Here is a 14,805-nt window from a genome sequence, read left to right as displayed (position 1 = left end):
TTTCCGCCCCTTACCGAGAGTGCTCTAAATAAACATTCCTCTAAGGTTATCGCGACTTTGCCTTTTTTTTAGCTGCGGTAGTTTTCATCCAGTGTTTGGGAATTTTTCAGGATTACAGTCCTCCATGCCAGAGGAGGAGAGATTTTGTTCCCAATTAATTAAAGAGGTTGTCCACTACTATTAACATTGCCCCTATGGATTTAAATAGCAGCAACAAGTCTTATTGTAAATACATTCCTTGTTCTTTATTGCCTGTGGGCGGCGCTATCACCAGGCATCACGTGACCCCGGCTGCAGCCGGCTCCGACATCCGCTGATGTCATGTCAAGTTCCGGCTGCAGTCGGGCGTGAGCAAGTGACACACTCCCCCTTGATTGATGGTCTGCGGACGGGATTTCACCGCACGTCACAGCCCAGAATCCACTGCATGCTTTACCAACGAAAGCACAGAGGGAAAGCCCGCGACACCAGAACCACCACACCTATGTGGGGCAATTATTCTGCATGGAGGACTTTGTGGGGCCCATTATACTGTATGGAAAGCTATGTGGGGCCTATTATACTTTATGGAGGACTATGTGGGGCCCATTATTCTGTATGGAGGACTATGTTGGGCCCATTATCCTGTAAACTGGTTGTCCGATGACTTTGTCCACGTTTTTCATTTTGGCTCTCTGCATGTTTTGAGTTTTATATCCCTGATGTAGAGAGTCAGTCTGGGTAAATGTGCATAGAAATGGCAATAATGGAAAGCTGCTAATTGGAGTTTGCCACAAGCCTCCTAATATAGCTGAGGATGATATGCTGCAACAAATTAAAAAGGCAACAAAAACAAGTCATGGTGAAAAGTGTTGGATCCCTTGAAATTGTTCCAGAAATGAAGTAATTCTCCCAGAAAATTATTGCAATTACACATTTTGTTATACTTGTTTATTTCCTTTGTGTGTATTGGAACAACACAATAAAATAGAGAAAAAGGGCAAATTGAACATAATTGAACTTAGTTTCAAGCATGTGAAGCTTCTTCAAATGCAATTGTGGTAAGTAACAGGTGTGGGCAATATGAAAATTACACCTAAAACCAGATAAAAAAGGGAGAAGTTGATTCAATCTTTGCATTGTGTGCATATGTGCGCCACACTAAGCATGGAGAAAACAGAAAAAGAAGAGAACTGTCTGAGGAGTTAAGAACCAAAATTGTTGAAAAATATCAACAATTTCAAGGTCCATCTTCAGAGATCCAGATGTTCCTTTGTCCATGGTGCGCAACATAATTAATACATTTACAACCTATACAGTCAAATATGGTGGAGGTTCAAAGATGTTTGGGAATTGGTTTGCTGCCTCTGGCACTAGGTGCCTTGACTGTGTGCAGGGCATCATGAAATCTGAAGATTAGCAAAGGATTTTGGGGCACAATGTAGTGCCTAGTGTCAGAAAGCTGAGTTTGCATCCTAGGTCATGGGTCTTCCAGCATGACAATGACCCCAAACATACTTCAAGAAGCACCCAGAAAATGGATGGAAACAAAGTGCTGGACAGTTCTGACCAGCAATGAATCCGGATCTAAATCCCATTGAACACCTGTGGAGAGATCTTAAAATTGCTGCTTGGAGAAAAACATTAAAATTTGAAAGTTCTCAGTGGTTGATACAATCTTTTCAGTTAGCCATTAGTCAGTAAGCTTTTGAGACTACTCAGGTCTCTTCATCAGACATAGTATAACACAAAATCTGAAGAGTCACATATTTATACACAACAGGGCACAGGAATAATGCAATAGATAAGACAAGTGACGTGAAGCAGAACTATCAGTATGGGAGAGGGAGAAGCAGTTGTGGCCGTAAAAATGTTTGGCCACAAGTAGATCTATTCTTTTTTTTTCTTTTATTGTGTGGCGATGAGAATTCATCATTTTTTTAAGTTTTTGCCCTGTCTCCCCTACATACAGACCCCCAGTTGGACATTTGGTACATATAATTAAGTTCATTGTGATGCAGCTGAAAGTACCTGGGATCTTGTGGTCCTGATGTGAGTTGGGAACCTTTATCTTGTCCGTGGTCATTATAAAAGGACAGGTTTACATTTACAGTTGGTGAGGATAAATTTTGTAAGTTTCACCACAAAGGTGAAACTATCCTCCCGGTCAGTTTGCTTTCCCTCCCAGTACCTTTTAATTCTAACAAGGTTAGGTTTCGGGGAGATTATACTTGTTCCTTTTATTTTTGGTTCTCCTTAGCTTGCCTTCTTTGCCCTATATGAATGTGTTTTTGTTTCTCATTCAGCTTTTTTGTATTTTACTTCATACTTTCCTTTCCCCTTGTTAAGAGTGTGTTGCAGCCTCCCCTCTGGTTCCTCTGGGGGTATGAGAAACTCCTCAATGGCTTATTAGTTAGGTGTGTGGTGGTGTTTTTAGTTGTGCAGCTAGGGCCTTTCTAGTCTCTACAGAGACTAGTTGGGTGTAGTTGCGACATTCTCCCCTGTGTGGGTTCTCTGGTGCTTATCAAGATCCGATTTCTGGTTAAAACATTTCCCACATTCTGAACATGAAAAAGGCTTCTTCCCAATATGAGTTTTGTGATGTTTGGTAAGAGTTGATTTCTCTGTAAAACATTTCCCACATTCTGAACAGGAAAAAGGCTTCTTCCCTATGTGAGTTTTGTGATGTTTGGTAAGAGTTGATTTCTCTGTAAAACATTTTCCACAATCTGAACATGAAAAAGGCTTCTCCCCTGTGTGAGTTCTGTAGTGAATAATAAGATTCCATTTATTTTTAAAATATTTCCCACATTCTGAACAGGAAAAAGGCTTCTTCCCTATGTGAGTTTTGTGATGTTTGGTAAGAGTTGATTTCTCTGTAAAACATTTCCCACATTCTGAACAGGAAAAAGGCTTCTTCCCTATGTGAGTTTTGTGATGTTTGGTAAGAGTTGATTTCTCTGTAAAACATTTTCCACAATCTGAACATGAAAACGGCTTCTCCCCTGTGTGAATTCTCTGATGTTTGATAAGATTTGATTTCGTTGCAAAAGATTTTCCACATTCTGAACAGGAAAATGGCTTCTCCCCTGTGTGAATTCTCTGATGTTTGATAAGATTTGATTTCTCTGTAAAACATTTCCAACATTCTGAACAGGAAAATGGCTTCTCTCCTGTGTGAGTTCTCTGATGTGTGATAAGAATTGATTTCTCTGTAAAACGTTTCCCACATTCTGAACAGGAAAATGGCTTCTCTCCTGTGTGAGTTCTCTGGTGCCTAACAAGATCTGATTTCTGATTAAAACATCTCCCACACTTTGAACAAGAAAATTTATTCTTCACTGTGTGAATTTTTTGAGGTTTAAGAAAAGACTTTTTGAGAGGAAAACTATTTCCATATTCTGAACGTGAAAATGGCTTCTTTGCTTTAGGAGCAATTTGTTTTTTAATGCTTATTTTGTGACTTTGATTTTCCTTAGTAGTCGGTAATGAATCAGAAGACAGGACCTGTTTCAAAGGATCAGATGACAGATCTTGGCTGTGAAGCGATGATGGTAAATCTGGAGAAATGGCATTCACTTCAATTGTATCCTGTTGGATCTGAAAATTATCTGATTTGAAAATTGAAGATGTCAGCTGTCCCTCTGATCTCCTGGTACAGACATCTGCCAAGAATAAGAACAATTATTATTTTTAATAAAAAATCCTTGAATTTTATATGTTTTAACATTTCTACTTAAATTGTCCGTAAAAAGGCAAGTTATATAAAAAAAAATTCACTTATTCACCAGAACAATGACTGTCTAATAGAAAACCTCATAGGATGGACCAGTAGAGCGTAGTGTTCAACTGTTTTTTCATTCTGCCTCCCAAATATGGAATAAAAAGACACAAAATGATGTTATGTAGGCGAAAATAATACCAATAAAAACTTCTACTCATCTCACAAAAAACAAGTCCCCACTCAGATCCATCATCTGTCAATGGAAAAACAGAAGTTTCCACATTATTAGTGGCTCAAAGGCTTTTGAAAAGCAACATGGCTTCCATAAACCAATCTAGCAATATCAGCTCTTCCAAAGTCAGATATCCTTCTCGCTTCTGAGCTTCGCAGTAGTTTATGTGCCTAAATCTCATTTAGCATCCATGTATTTGGTATTACTATAATGAGAAGAACCCACTTAATTTACGGTGTGTGTCTCCTGGAGCACAATCTGGGCACTATGTGTTGGGTAATAAAATGGCATATTTGCAATTTTCACTCTCCAACATCCACTGCGTGCTAATTTCTGGAGAGTGACTGTGGAGTCAAAATAGTCACTACTCCTATAGATTATTTCCCTGAGGGTTATAATTTCCAAAATGGAGTCACTTTATGGGGATTTCTACAGCTCTGGTTTTCTGCCATTTTGTTACATTAGGGCTTCTGCAAAAGGTGTGTCCCATCTCCTCTGGGTCGTCTACTTCTCCTCCTGCTCCGACTTGTGTGACTTGTCTGCTTTTGTCACCAGGCGCCGCCTTATTCATTCTGCAGGTGGCGCTGATGATGGAAGAGACGTCAGAACCAGAAGCTCTGGGCGGCGCAGGCACTGTCCAGCCACTAAGATTAGGGTGCCTGGGACCTGTAGTACCATCCAGTCTGGCAGTATGTGTGTGTGTGTTGTCCAGCTGGAGTAATCTGCTCCTTGCTTCAGCAATTTGGAGAGCACCGCACCCTACTAAAGCTGGAAGCATATTGCCGGAAGCTGCTAGATACAGCCTTGTTCTCCTCTGGTTCAGTCCTCTGTGCTCAGCTCCCGGCTTGTGTATTTGTTTCCTGTTGTGACCCCGGCCCGTTTACTGTCTACTCTTGTGTCTTCTGAGTTCATATTTTCTCTGAGTTTGCAGGTAACACAGTGACCCAAGCCTAGGGATCTCTGTGTTAGTCCAGATCCATGTAGAGGGGTTAAAGGATGATGAGCAAAGTAATTTGTGTTTATGACGTAAATTTAAGAAGTAATTTATGTCCTCCCTCTGTCTAAAACTGAATCTGTCAAAAACTGAACTACTCGTATTTCCTCCCTCCACTAACCTACCTGTGCCCGATATTGCCATTTCCGTTTGTGGCTCAACCATTACTCCCCAGCAACAAGCCCGCTGTCTTGGGGTCATTTTTGACTCAGATCTTTCCTTCACTCCTCACATCAAATCACTCGCTTGTGTCATCTACACCTCAAAAACATCTCAAGAATCAGGACTTTGCTCACCTTTAACTCGGCAAAAACTCTTACTGTAGCTCTTATTCATTCTCGTCTGCACTACTGCAACTCTCTACTTATCGGGCTCCCTCTTACTAAACTCTCCCCTCTCCAATCCGTCCTTAACGCAGCAGCCAGGATCATATTCCTCGCCAACCGCTACACCGATGCCTCTTCCCTGTGCCAGTCATTGCATTGGTTACCCATCCAATATAGAGTTCAATTTAAACTTACCACGCTTACCCACAAAGCGCTCCATGCTTCAGTACCCCCCTACATCTCCTCCCTTGTCTCAGTCTACCACCCTACACGTGGCCTCCGTTCTGCCAGTGACTTAAAACTAAAATCCTCCATAATCCGAACTTCCCACTCCCGTCTCCAAGATTTCTCGCGTGCTGCGACAATTCTTTGGAATGCACTACCCAGGACAGTTCGATTAATTCCCAATACCCACAGTTTCAAGTGGACCCTAAAAACCCATTTCTTTAGACTGGCGTATCGACTCCACACACTATCTGTCCATCCCAGTTGTCCATCCCAGTTTTCCCCCATATTAAAATCTTCTTCAAGTTAAGGTTCATACCAACCATGCACATAATAGCCTCGGTCAGGACTGCACACATACTGGCAGGCGACCAGTCCATGTATTATTTATCCTATTTAGTATATCAAGGCTGCATTATACAATATATGTACATTCTACCTTTTGTGTCTCCCCCATTTCCTCATAGACTGTAAGCTTGCGAGCAGGGCCCTCACTCCTTTCGATATGAGATATGCTTATTCTGTATTGTCTGAATAAGTCCCCCCTAAAATTTGTAAAGTGCTGCGGAATATGTTGGCGCTATAAAAATAAAAAAAAATATTATTATTATTAATTTGTGCAATCTGTAAATGGGTTGGATAAGACAAGCCTGTTCGTGGTGGCCATCTTTTGAGCTTCCAGGTGACCATGAACAGTGCCCCCAATACATTGTGTCTGCTAACTATTCCAGCAAGATCTGCATTCAAATAGCTAAATGTCGCTCCTTCCCTTCTTAACCTGCCATGTGCCCAGACAGTAGTGTACAACCGTATATAGGGTATTGTCAGATTCAAAAGAAGTTGGAATATTATTTGTAACGTACATTTGTTTCCTATTATCCTTTGTGAAGAATTCCAAAGTTATCACCACATAAAGTGATTTGAAAAATGGGGCCTGATTAGAAACACAAAACTGACTGTGGGAAGGGGTTAAATCAGAGGATTACAAAGTCAAAAACTGTGATTATACACAATAAAACATCTACTGAAATGATCAAACTAAACAGTCTCCATCAGAGAAAAATGAGTAACTAGTGGTGAAACCTCCCTGGGGTAATTGGAGTATGGGGCTCGGGGGCTCTTGGCAATCTAAACTATCATAAGGGCCAATATTTTCTGTCAGATGAGAAGACATATTAGACATTTAAAGTGAACTTTTTTATAATACTGCAGAGCTGAGGGGTCTTAAATTTAGATTTCGGGCATTTGGAAGAGATAATGGAGATCTTTTTGAAAGACTACCAGGGAGTTACAGAGTCACATAAGTGAGGCCGGCCGATCCCACCACAATGAAACCATCATACAGAATGAACTTGTGAAAAAAGAAAGAATATAAAAACATGTTACATCCCCAACAACAACAAGGTATGTATGAGGGGAGAAATCCAACACTAAACCGGAGTTACACTCATTTATGGTAGACCATTGGAGCTACTATGAGTTCTGACCAGAACAGTAGAGAAAGTATTAGCGCCCCCATTTCAGGAGAGATTGTGCAGTAATCTGAATTCCTGAGGATTGAAAACATAATGGAATTCATGACGTGGAGTGAATCCATGAAACCAGGGCTCGAGCCATGCCAACACATCTCCTGCAGGCGTGAATAAATGTATATTACAGCCATCAGCCACGCACAGCTTAGAGATATATCATGGCACAGTGTAAATTTTGTGTACGTTATCGCGATCCTATTTGAAGTTAGTTGGTTTGAAAAGAAATTGAACAGTCAGGATAAAGGGAAACTCGGCTGTTATTGTACAGAAATTCACACTTGGCCCTCACTGCACATTTAATGTTGTCGATAATAAAAGTGAAGTTTGGCCAGAAAGACTGGACCTGGTCTTGTAGGTACCATATGAGCACATTCAGCAGCACAGAAGGTAGAGAAGGTAGATTTATCCAATAAGATATCAGGGATCTAGGAACCCAACACCATCATTACCCTCCGCTTTCTCTTACAGGCCCATCATAATATTTTTCTTCAACTGATTTTCTCATTTGTCAGCACATTCTACATACGCTGTCATTTGGCTTTGTAGTTTACAGATCTGGGCAGGTAATGGACAGTGTCTTATAATCCCAGGGGGAGGTGGATCCTCCAGGTTGTAAGTTCTATAGAAAAGGGCTCTCACAATTTCCCAAAGTAATCTGAACATTTTCAGATGGAGGAGAATGTTGTGGTCTAGAGGCAAAATGGTGATCACACAATTGTGATACAGCTGGACTACATCACCGATAAAGCAGCCACAGACAGGGACTGAGAAGAATCTGTGACGACTTCTCTGTATTTAGTGGTTCCTACTCACCTGGGTAGTCATATGTAAGAATCTCCTCTTTACACCGCTCATCACCCCTCACATATGTCTCTGTAGTATTAATATGGGTCAGATCTTCACCCTGAAACAAATATTGTAAAAGTCACAGACAGATGGAGAAGTCTCATTACACAAGTATAAAATATATAATACTGGTGGATAAAAAAAGACTGAGCACAAGACCTTCACAGCAGTCTACATATCATAGGGGAGATCTCATGACACCTTCTCTCCATCTACCTGATGATCCTGAGGAACACTGGGATCTTCTTGTTTACAGTTCTGTGGAAGAAGAGGACGGGGACATCTCTCTGGTGTTGTCCTCTTACTGGATAGATCTGGAGGAAACACATACAAGGACTGAATTCATTCTTTACATACAATTATAGGCCGTGTGTGTTCAGTCCTGTCTATTACCTGGTGATGTGAGGGGCTGGGGAACCTCTATCATGATGTCCTTGTACACATCTTTGTGTCCTTCTAAATACTCCCACTCCTCCATGGAAAAATAGAGGGCGACATTCTGACACCTTATAGGAACCTGACACATACAATGATACCGTCATCCCCCCGATCCCTCCATAGCGTTACTGTATAATGTCCCAGCATTCCCAGCAGTGTCACCTCTCCAGTCAGCAGCTCAATCATCTTGTATGTGAGTTCTAGGATCTTCTGGTCATTGATGTCCTCATGTATCAGGGGGTGAGGTGGAGGCCTCGTGATTAATCTCTGGTTATGGAGAGACACATTAATAAATCTCACTACAGACATTTCCAGAGTCCTCACCTCTCCAGTTCTGTCCATCTGTTATTCCCATAGATAAGAATGATGTACTGGGACGTCATCAGAATCTCTCACCTCTCCAGTAAGCCGGAAGAGGATCTCTAGGGTGAGGTGTAATAACCTCTCTGCCATCTTGTCTCTGTCCATATCCATCTTTGATAGGGAAATCAGGAAAATTCTCTTATATAGAAGATCTTCACTGAGAGGATCCGACACTGTAGAGAGAAGAAGATGAGCCGATGTAACATCATAAAAATCATGTGTAATAATACATCTATTGGAGATAATAAGGGAAACATATAAGGAGATTTATTATTTTACAGAATTTCATTTTTTTCCCTTTACATCTAGTAATAAAACCTATATATTTTAGGCCACAGACAACAAGCAGTTTCTTCCTCGGAGTCTGTAGCTGAATACGCTTCTCATAGACTCATCTTCCATAAAGCGAATTCTCATCTAATTTTCTGACACTAGAATTGACATTGAGAATAACCTCGGCACTCAATGGTTCTTATAGAAAAAATTTTTTTTAATGCAGTCCAAAAACAAAAGTAAACGTTTCGGTCGATCTGACCTTAATCAAGAACTATTAGAAATAGCACAAAGAACAAAACAATAAATAAAAGAATAATAATAAATAATAAAATAAAAAAGCATATACAAATGGATCATTGTGCAATAACATGATAATATCTCTTGTTTAACCTGAACAATAAACATGCTGTCAAACAGTGCATAATATTTCGTCAAACCCCATTAATGCAGATACAACATCACAGTATAGAGCAAGTATATATACAAATTGAAGAGAGGTGACACCTCCTAGACTGCTGGATGGTATTCAAAGGTAGGAATTCAAAAGTGTGGAGATATGGTGACACTGGCTGCTTGGGTCTGCAGAAAAGAGCAGAGAGTGGCAGACTCAGAGTTATCAGCTGAGAGGGACTGTGGAGGCAGAGATAGACAGAATAGAGCTGGAGGTAGCATACCTGTGACCCAGAGTTACTGGTTATAAAGCGGTGCTGCAAATAGTGGCTTAGAGGAACGCGGTGTCCACCGCTAGTTCCTGGTGCTGTGCGCGTTGTCCTGCAAAAAGCAAACATGGCATCTAAGAAGGCGTGACAGAGTTAGGCTGAATGCCCTTCCTCCCCAAGTACTCGATAGTATGGGGCTGCCTAGTTCCTACAATACTGAAATGCCTAATAATGGTGTCTGGGCCTGCAATGTACGAAAGTCTATTAGGCCAGGCCATAGGTAGCGTCCAATAAGTTACCTTTTAACGCCCCATAAACATTAGACTAAAGTTGCATGGAAGCACTGATTTTGGGGGTTTTGGTTGACTATATAATGTATTTGGGGGCCTCCCGACAGTACCAGTCAGTCATACAAACCACAGGAAAGCTGGAATATTTGTGTGTATGGGGGAGTCTGGAGAGATAGCCGTCTGCCAAATGACCGATCAGCCAACACTTATCTCATGTGTATGGGGACGTTACTATTGCACAGGTAGTGATAATACACAGCACTACAGTAGTACAGTGCATCACCGGAGCGATCAGAGGCTTCCAATGTTCTACCAGCGACTCTACTTTGGATTGTGTTTACTTATTTCATTTTCAAATGTGTTGGAAATACTGGTTATTGTTATGGTTATGTGGTCATGTTTGACCTACTACTTGTTGCACAACTAGTACCCGGTGTTTGTATTTGTATTTCCTTTTCAAAACTTAATAAAGATAAATTGGTAAAAGGATAATCAAGTCACATTGCGTTTGATATTTTTTTCTTGAAAAAAAACTAGGTGAAAGTTTTCCGCCTAGTGTAGAAGCCTTTTTGGATACAAAACTCAAACAAAATATGCAAAAGAATTTACAAAGTCTGGAGGATGCTATCTCAGACATCAAAAAAACTAAGTTTGAAAGAGATATCAAAGACTACGAGTCAAATTCAATTTACACATGGAAATGAAACAAACCAAGAGCTACTGTTCAGAAATACAAGTCACACAATAAATTCAAAGGAAATAGCGGAGAGCGGAGGTCAGCTTCACAAATCCTAATGTATCCATGGGTTCCTCCAATTATAATTCTCTGAGGACTTATCTGATGCATCAGTGGCATCAACTAAAGACAGAACAAAAATAAATTCTCAAGTATTCCCCACAATCCAGCACAAAACACTGGAGACGGGCGGGCAGAAAGTACAAATGTGCCCGGACATGTGCGTTCCATGCCGAAGTGCATCACAGTCTCCTATCTGCGAATGCGCATGTCCGGAAGCATGCGTTCCACGCCGGAGCGTATAATGGTTTTGGATTGCATTCCACCAATATAGAAAAATCCTATCTCTGAGATCAGCGTCATGGGAGACTAAAAACAAGTATTGCACATCCTCCCATCATGCAATAGGCATGTAGATCTACTTTATCACTACATAAAATATGGGATGATGGCCCACAGTATATTCCTAAATGGTCAAATTTGACCCCTATTGCATAGAGATACACAAGGATCACCACACTTCTTAATTATGAAATAGTAGATGTAGGATATAACTGATCAGAAATAATTCTGATATAGAAGCTCAGATATATCGATGAAGCACAACAATATGTGAACCCCATTCACAGGGAACTGAGTAGCAATGGGTAGAGTATACAATCCAAAAATGTAATCCAGAATGGGGCTGTATTCATACAAAACAGGCCCAGGAAATTTGCTCATTGAGTCCCTTAGGGGCTCGTGAATCCTAAAAATCCCATCACTTTCCTTTTTGAGGATACATCTATTGTGATCACCACCTCTCACATTGGGTTTAACCACCTCAATGATGCAAAAGGAGATGTCTCCGGTTCCACCTCGATGTACACTGTTCATGTGTCTCGCTAATGGGGTGTCCGGACCATGGCATATATCACCAAAATTCCCCCCCCACACACACTCCTCCTAGACACCCTCTTGGTCTTGCCTACATAATCTAGGGGACAGGTGCATGTGGCCATATATACAAGTCCTGAGGTTTTACAGTTGGAATAATCCCACTGGAAAAAAGATTTTAATCGTGGAGGAACTCGAGAAAGATTTACATGGTCTCATCCAACTAAATGTACAACTTTCTCCACATCTAAAGAAACCGCAGACTCTTGTATCTAGCCATGTCCCCTTCGGTGCAGGTTTTTTGTAGAAACTATGCACTAAATGGTCCCTAATGGACTGACCCTTTCTGAAAGTTATTGTGGGAGTAGATCACACAGCAACCTCAGGGCCGGGTCAGCCACAAGTATATCCCAGTGTTTTCTGAGGATATTAAAGATATGGTCACTCTGATTGTCATAAGTTCCTATTACTCGTGTTATCCCATCTTTTTCTTGGTCTCTTGGTTAGGTATGGAGGAGTGTCTGTCTCTCCCATTTTTTTTGCAAACGATGATGCGGAATCCAAAATGTACCATGAGTACCCTTTTTCCCTGAATCTGGTGTTCAGGTCTATGGCCTGTATATTAAAATCTGTGACATTATGGCAGTACCTTCTCAACCATAAAAATTGGCTCCTGGGTATTCCTCTTTTTATGGGGATGAGGTGGTTGATATCCCACTTCAATAGTATAATAGTGCTTGAAGGTTTATGGTAGTTGAGAGTCCCTAGGGTTCCATCCCAATCTTTCTTGATTAGTACATCCAGGAAAGGCAACTGGTAATAATTAAATTCAGATGTAAATCTAAGGCCCACTCTATTGATGTTGAGTTCCCTGACAAATTCAAAAGATTTTTGACTTGACCCTGACCAGATGATAAAAATGTAGTCAATATATTTGTACCATACCCCAATATATGGATGCCATCACTTATGATCATCCCTGAATATTGTGGTTTCCTCCCACCAGCCCAGGAATAGGTTAGCATACGAGGGGGCACAGCGGCTCCCCATTGCAGTACCCCTGAGCTGGTGGAAGTACTTCCGGTCAAAAAGAAAGAAGTTATGAGTAATAGCGAATTTTAGAAGATCGTCCATGAAATCATTATGTCTGCTACACTCTACTGATCTCGATTTCAAGAAATGTCTTACTCCTCTGATACCATCCTCATGCGGTATATTACTGTACAAAGCCTCGAAATCTAGGTAAAGGAAAAATCATTTTCCAAAGGGATTATTCCAACTGTAAAACCTCAGGTGGCGCTGTGGGAACATTATACTGTGTGGGGGGCATCATACATACTGCATAAGGGGCATAATGGGGGCATTATACTGTGTGTGGGCATCATATATCCTGCATAAGGGGCATAATGGGAGCATTACACTGTGTGGGGGCATAATACATACTGCATAAGGGGCATAATGGGGGCATTACACTGTGTGGGGGCATCATACATCCTGCATAAGGGGCATAATGGGGACATTACACTGTGGGGACATCATACATCCTGCATAAGGGGCATAATGGGGGCATTACACTGTGGGGGGCATCATACATCCTGCATAAGGGGCATAATGGGGGCATTACACTGTGGGGGCATCATACCTCCTGCATAAGGGGCATAATGGGGGCATTACACTGTGTGGGGCATCGTACATACTGTATAAGGGGCATAATGGGGGCATTACACTGTGTGGGGCATCATACATACTCACTAAGGGGCATAATGGGGGCATTACACTGTGGGGGCATCATACATCCTGCATAAGGGGCATAATGGGGGCATTACACTGTGGGGGGCATCGTACATACTGTATAAGGGGCATAATGGGGGCATTACACTGTGTGGGGCATCGTACATACTGTATAAGGGGCATAATGGGGGCATTACACTGTGTGGGGCATCATACATACTCACTAAGGGGCATAATGGGGGCATTACACTGTGGGGGCATCATACATCCTGCATAAGGGGCATAATGGGGGCATTACACTGTGGGGGGCATCATACATACTGTATAAGGGGCATAATGGGGGCATTACACTGTGGGGGGCATCATACATACCGCATAAGGGGCATAATGGGGGCATTACACTGTGTGGGGGCATCATACATCCTGCATAAGGGGCATAATGGGGGCATTACACTGTGTGGGGGCATCATACATACTGCATAAGGGGCATAATGGGGGCATTACACTGTGTGGGGGGCATCATACATCCAGCATAAGGGGCATAATGGGGGCATTACACTGTGTGGGGGCATCATACATACTGCATAAGGGGCATAATGGGGGCATTACACTGTGTGGGGGCATCATACATACTGCATAAGGGGCATAATGGGGGCATTACACTGTGTGGGGGCATCATACATCCTGCATAAGGGGCATAATGGGGGCATCATACATCCTGCATAAGGGGCATAATGGGGGCATTACACTGTGGGGCCAGTAAAGGGGTCCTGTACTATGAGAACAATACGTTTCCTCCCTTCCTGTCTCCATAGTTGGGTCGTATGTATCTATTACAGGAAACAGAACAAAAACCTTATGATTCTTATAAAGGGGCAACACAAGACTCCAAAAGAGTCTCCGTGCTGAAGGGGTTAATGCCCCCTGCGCCCAGTAATGGGGTCTCCACATACCTCCACCTGCAGAGCCGCCACCACATATATGGCTGCTCTGTGCGCACAGGAGCTGTGATGAGGTCACAGGAGGGGAGGAGTCAGGGGTCACATGATCAGGGGCCTCAGTGGATGCAGGACTCTGCTGTGCTGGTTGTCATGGTGCTGGATGAGCTGAAGTTTATGTGTGGGGTCAGGAGGGGTTTACAGTGTGGATGTAGCAGAGCCGCGTGTGTACGAGGCGTACGGAGCAGAGCCGCGTGTGTACGAGGCGTACGGAGCAGAGCCGCGTGTGTACGAGGTGTACGGAGCGGAGCCGTGTGTACGAGGTGTACGGAGCAGAGCCGTGTGTGTACGAGGCGTACGGAGCAGAGCCGCGAGTGTACGAGGTGTACGGAGCGGAGCCGTGTGTACGAGGTGTACGGAGCAGAGCCGCGTGTGTACGAGGCGTACGGAGCAGAGCCGCGCGTGTACGAGGTGTACGGAGCGGAGCCGCGTGTGTACGAGGTGTACGGAGCAGAGCCGCGTGTGTACGAGGTGTACGGAGCAGAGCCGCGTGTGTACGAGGTGTACGGAGCAGAGCCGCGTGTGTACGAGGCGTACGGAGCAGAGCCGCGTGTGTACGAGGTGTACGGAGCGGAGCCGC

General features: G+C 42.7%; 2 protein-coding genes across 4 annotated transcripts in view; both read right to left on the bottom strand.

Annotated features, from left to right (window-relative positions):
• LOC141201473 (uncharacterized) overlaps positions 1 to 14,805 on the bottom strand; it is a 323,215-nt gene that overhangs the window by 62,019 nt on the left and 246,391 nt on the right. The gene's annotated exons all lie outside the window — the stretch shown is intronic.
• Positions 1,156 to 14,251, bottom strand: LOC141201479 (uncharacterized). The gene is made up of 7 exons (XM_073663484.1): positions 14,181 to 14,251; positions 8,693 to 8,832; positions 8,459 to 8,563; positions 8,252 to 8,375; positions 8,075 to 8,172; positions 7,826 to 7,916; positions 1,156 to 3,644 (listed from the first exon to the last, which is right to left on the bottom strand). The coding sequence occupies exons 2-7, from the start codon at positions 8,768 to 8,770 to the stop codon at positions 2,452 to 2,454; spliced, it is 1,689 nt and encodes a 562-aa protein (XP_073519585.1). The 5' UTR covers positions 8,771 to 8,832; positions 14,181 to 14,251; the 3' UTR covers positions 1,156 to 2,451.

The sequence above is a fragment of the Phyllobates terribilis genome, unplaced genomic scaffold (assembly GCF_046119375.1).
Source record: "Phyllobates terribilis strain yellow unplaced genomic scaffold, ASM4611937v1 Scaffold_116__1_contigs__length_5312468, whole genome shotgun sequence".
NCBI classification, from domain to species: domain Eukaryota; kingdom Metazoa; phylum Chordata; class Amphibia; order Anura; family Dendrobatidae; genus Phyllobates; species Phyllobates terribilis.
This window is presented reverse-complemented; position numbering and strand designations above follow the sequence as displayed.

Coding starts and splice junctions, on each gene's coding strand:
- LOC141201479 (XM_073663484.1), bottom strand. CDS start 8,770: ATGGATATGGACAGAGACAAGATGGCAGAGAGGTTATTACACCTCACC. Junction 8,376..8,458: donor TTGAGCTGCTGACTGGAGAG/GTGACACTGCTG, acceptor TGTATGTGTCAG/GTTCCTATAAGGTGTCAGAA. Junction 7,917..8,074: donor GTGTTCCTCAGGATCATCAG/GTAGATGGAGAG, acceptor TATTTGTTTCAG/GGTGAAGATCTGACCCATAT.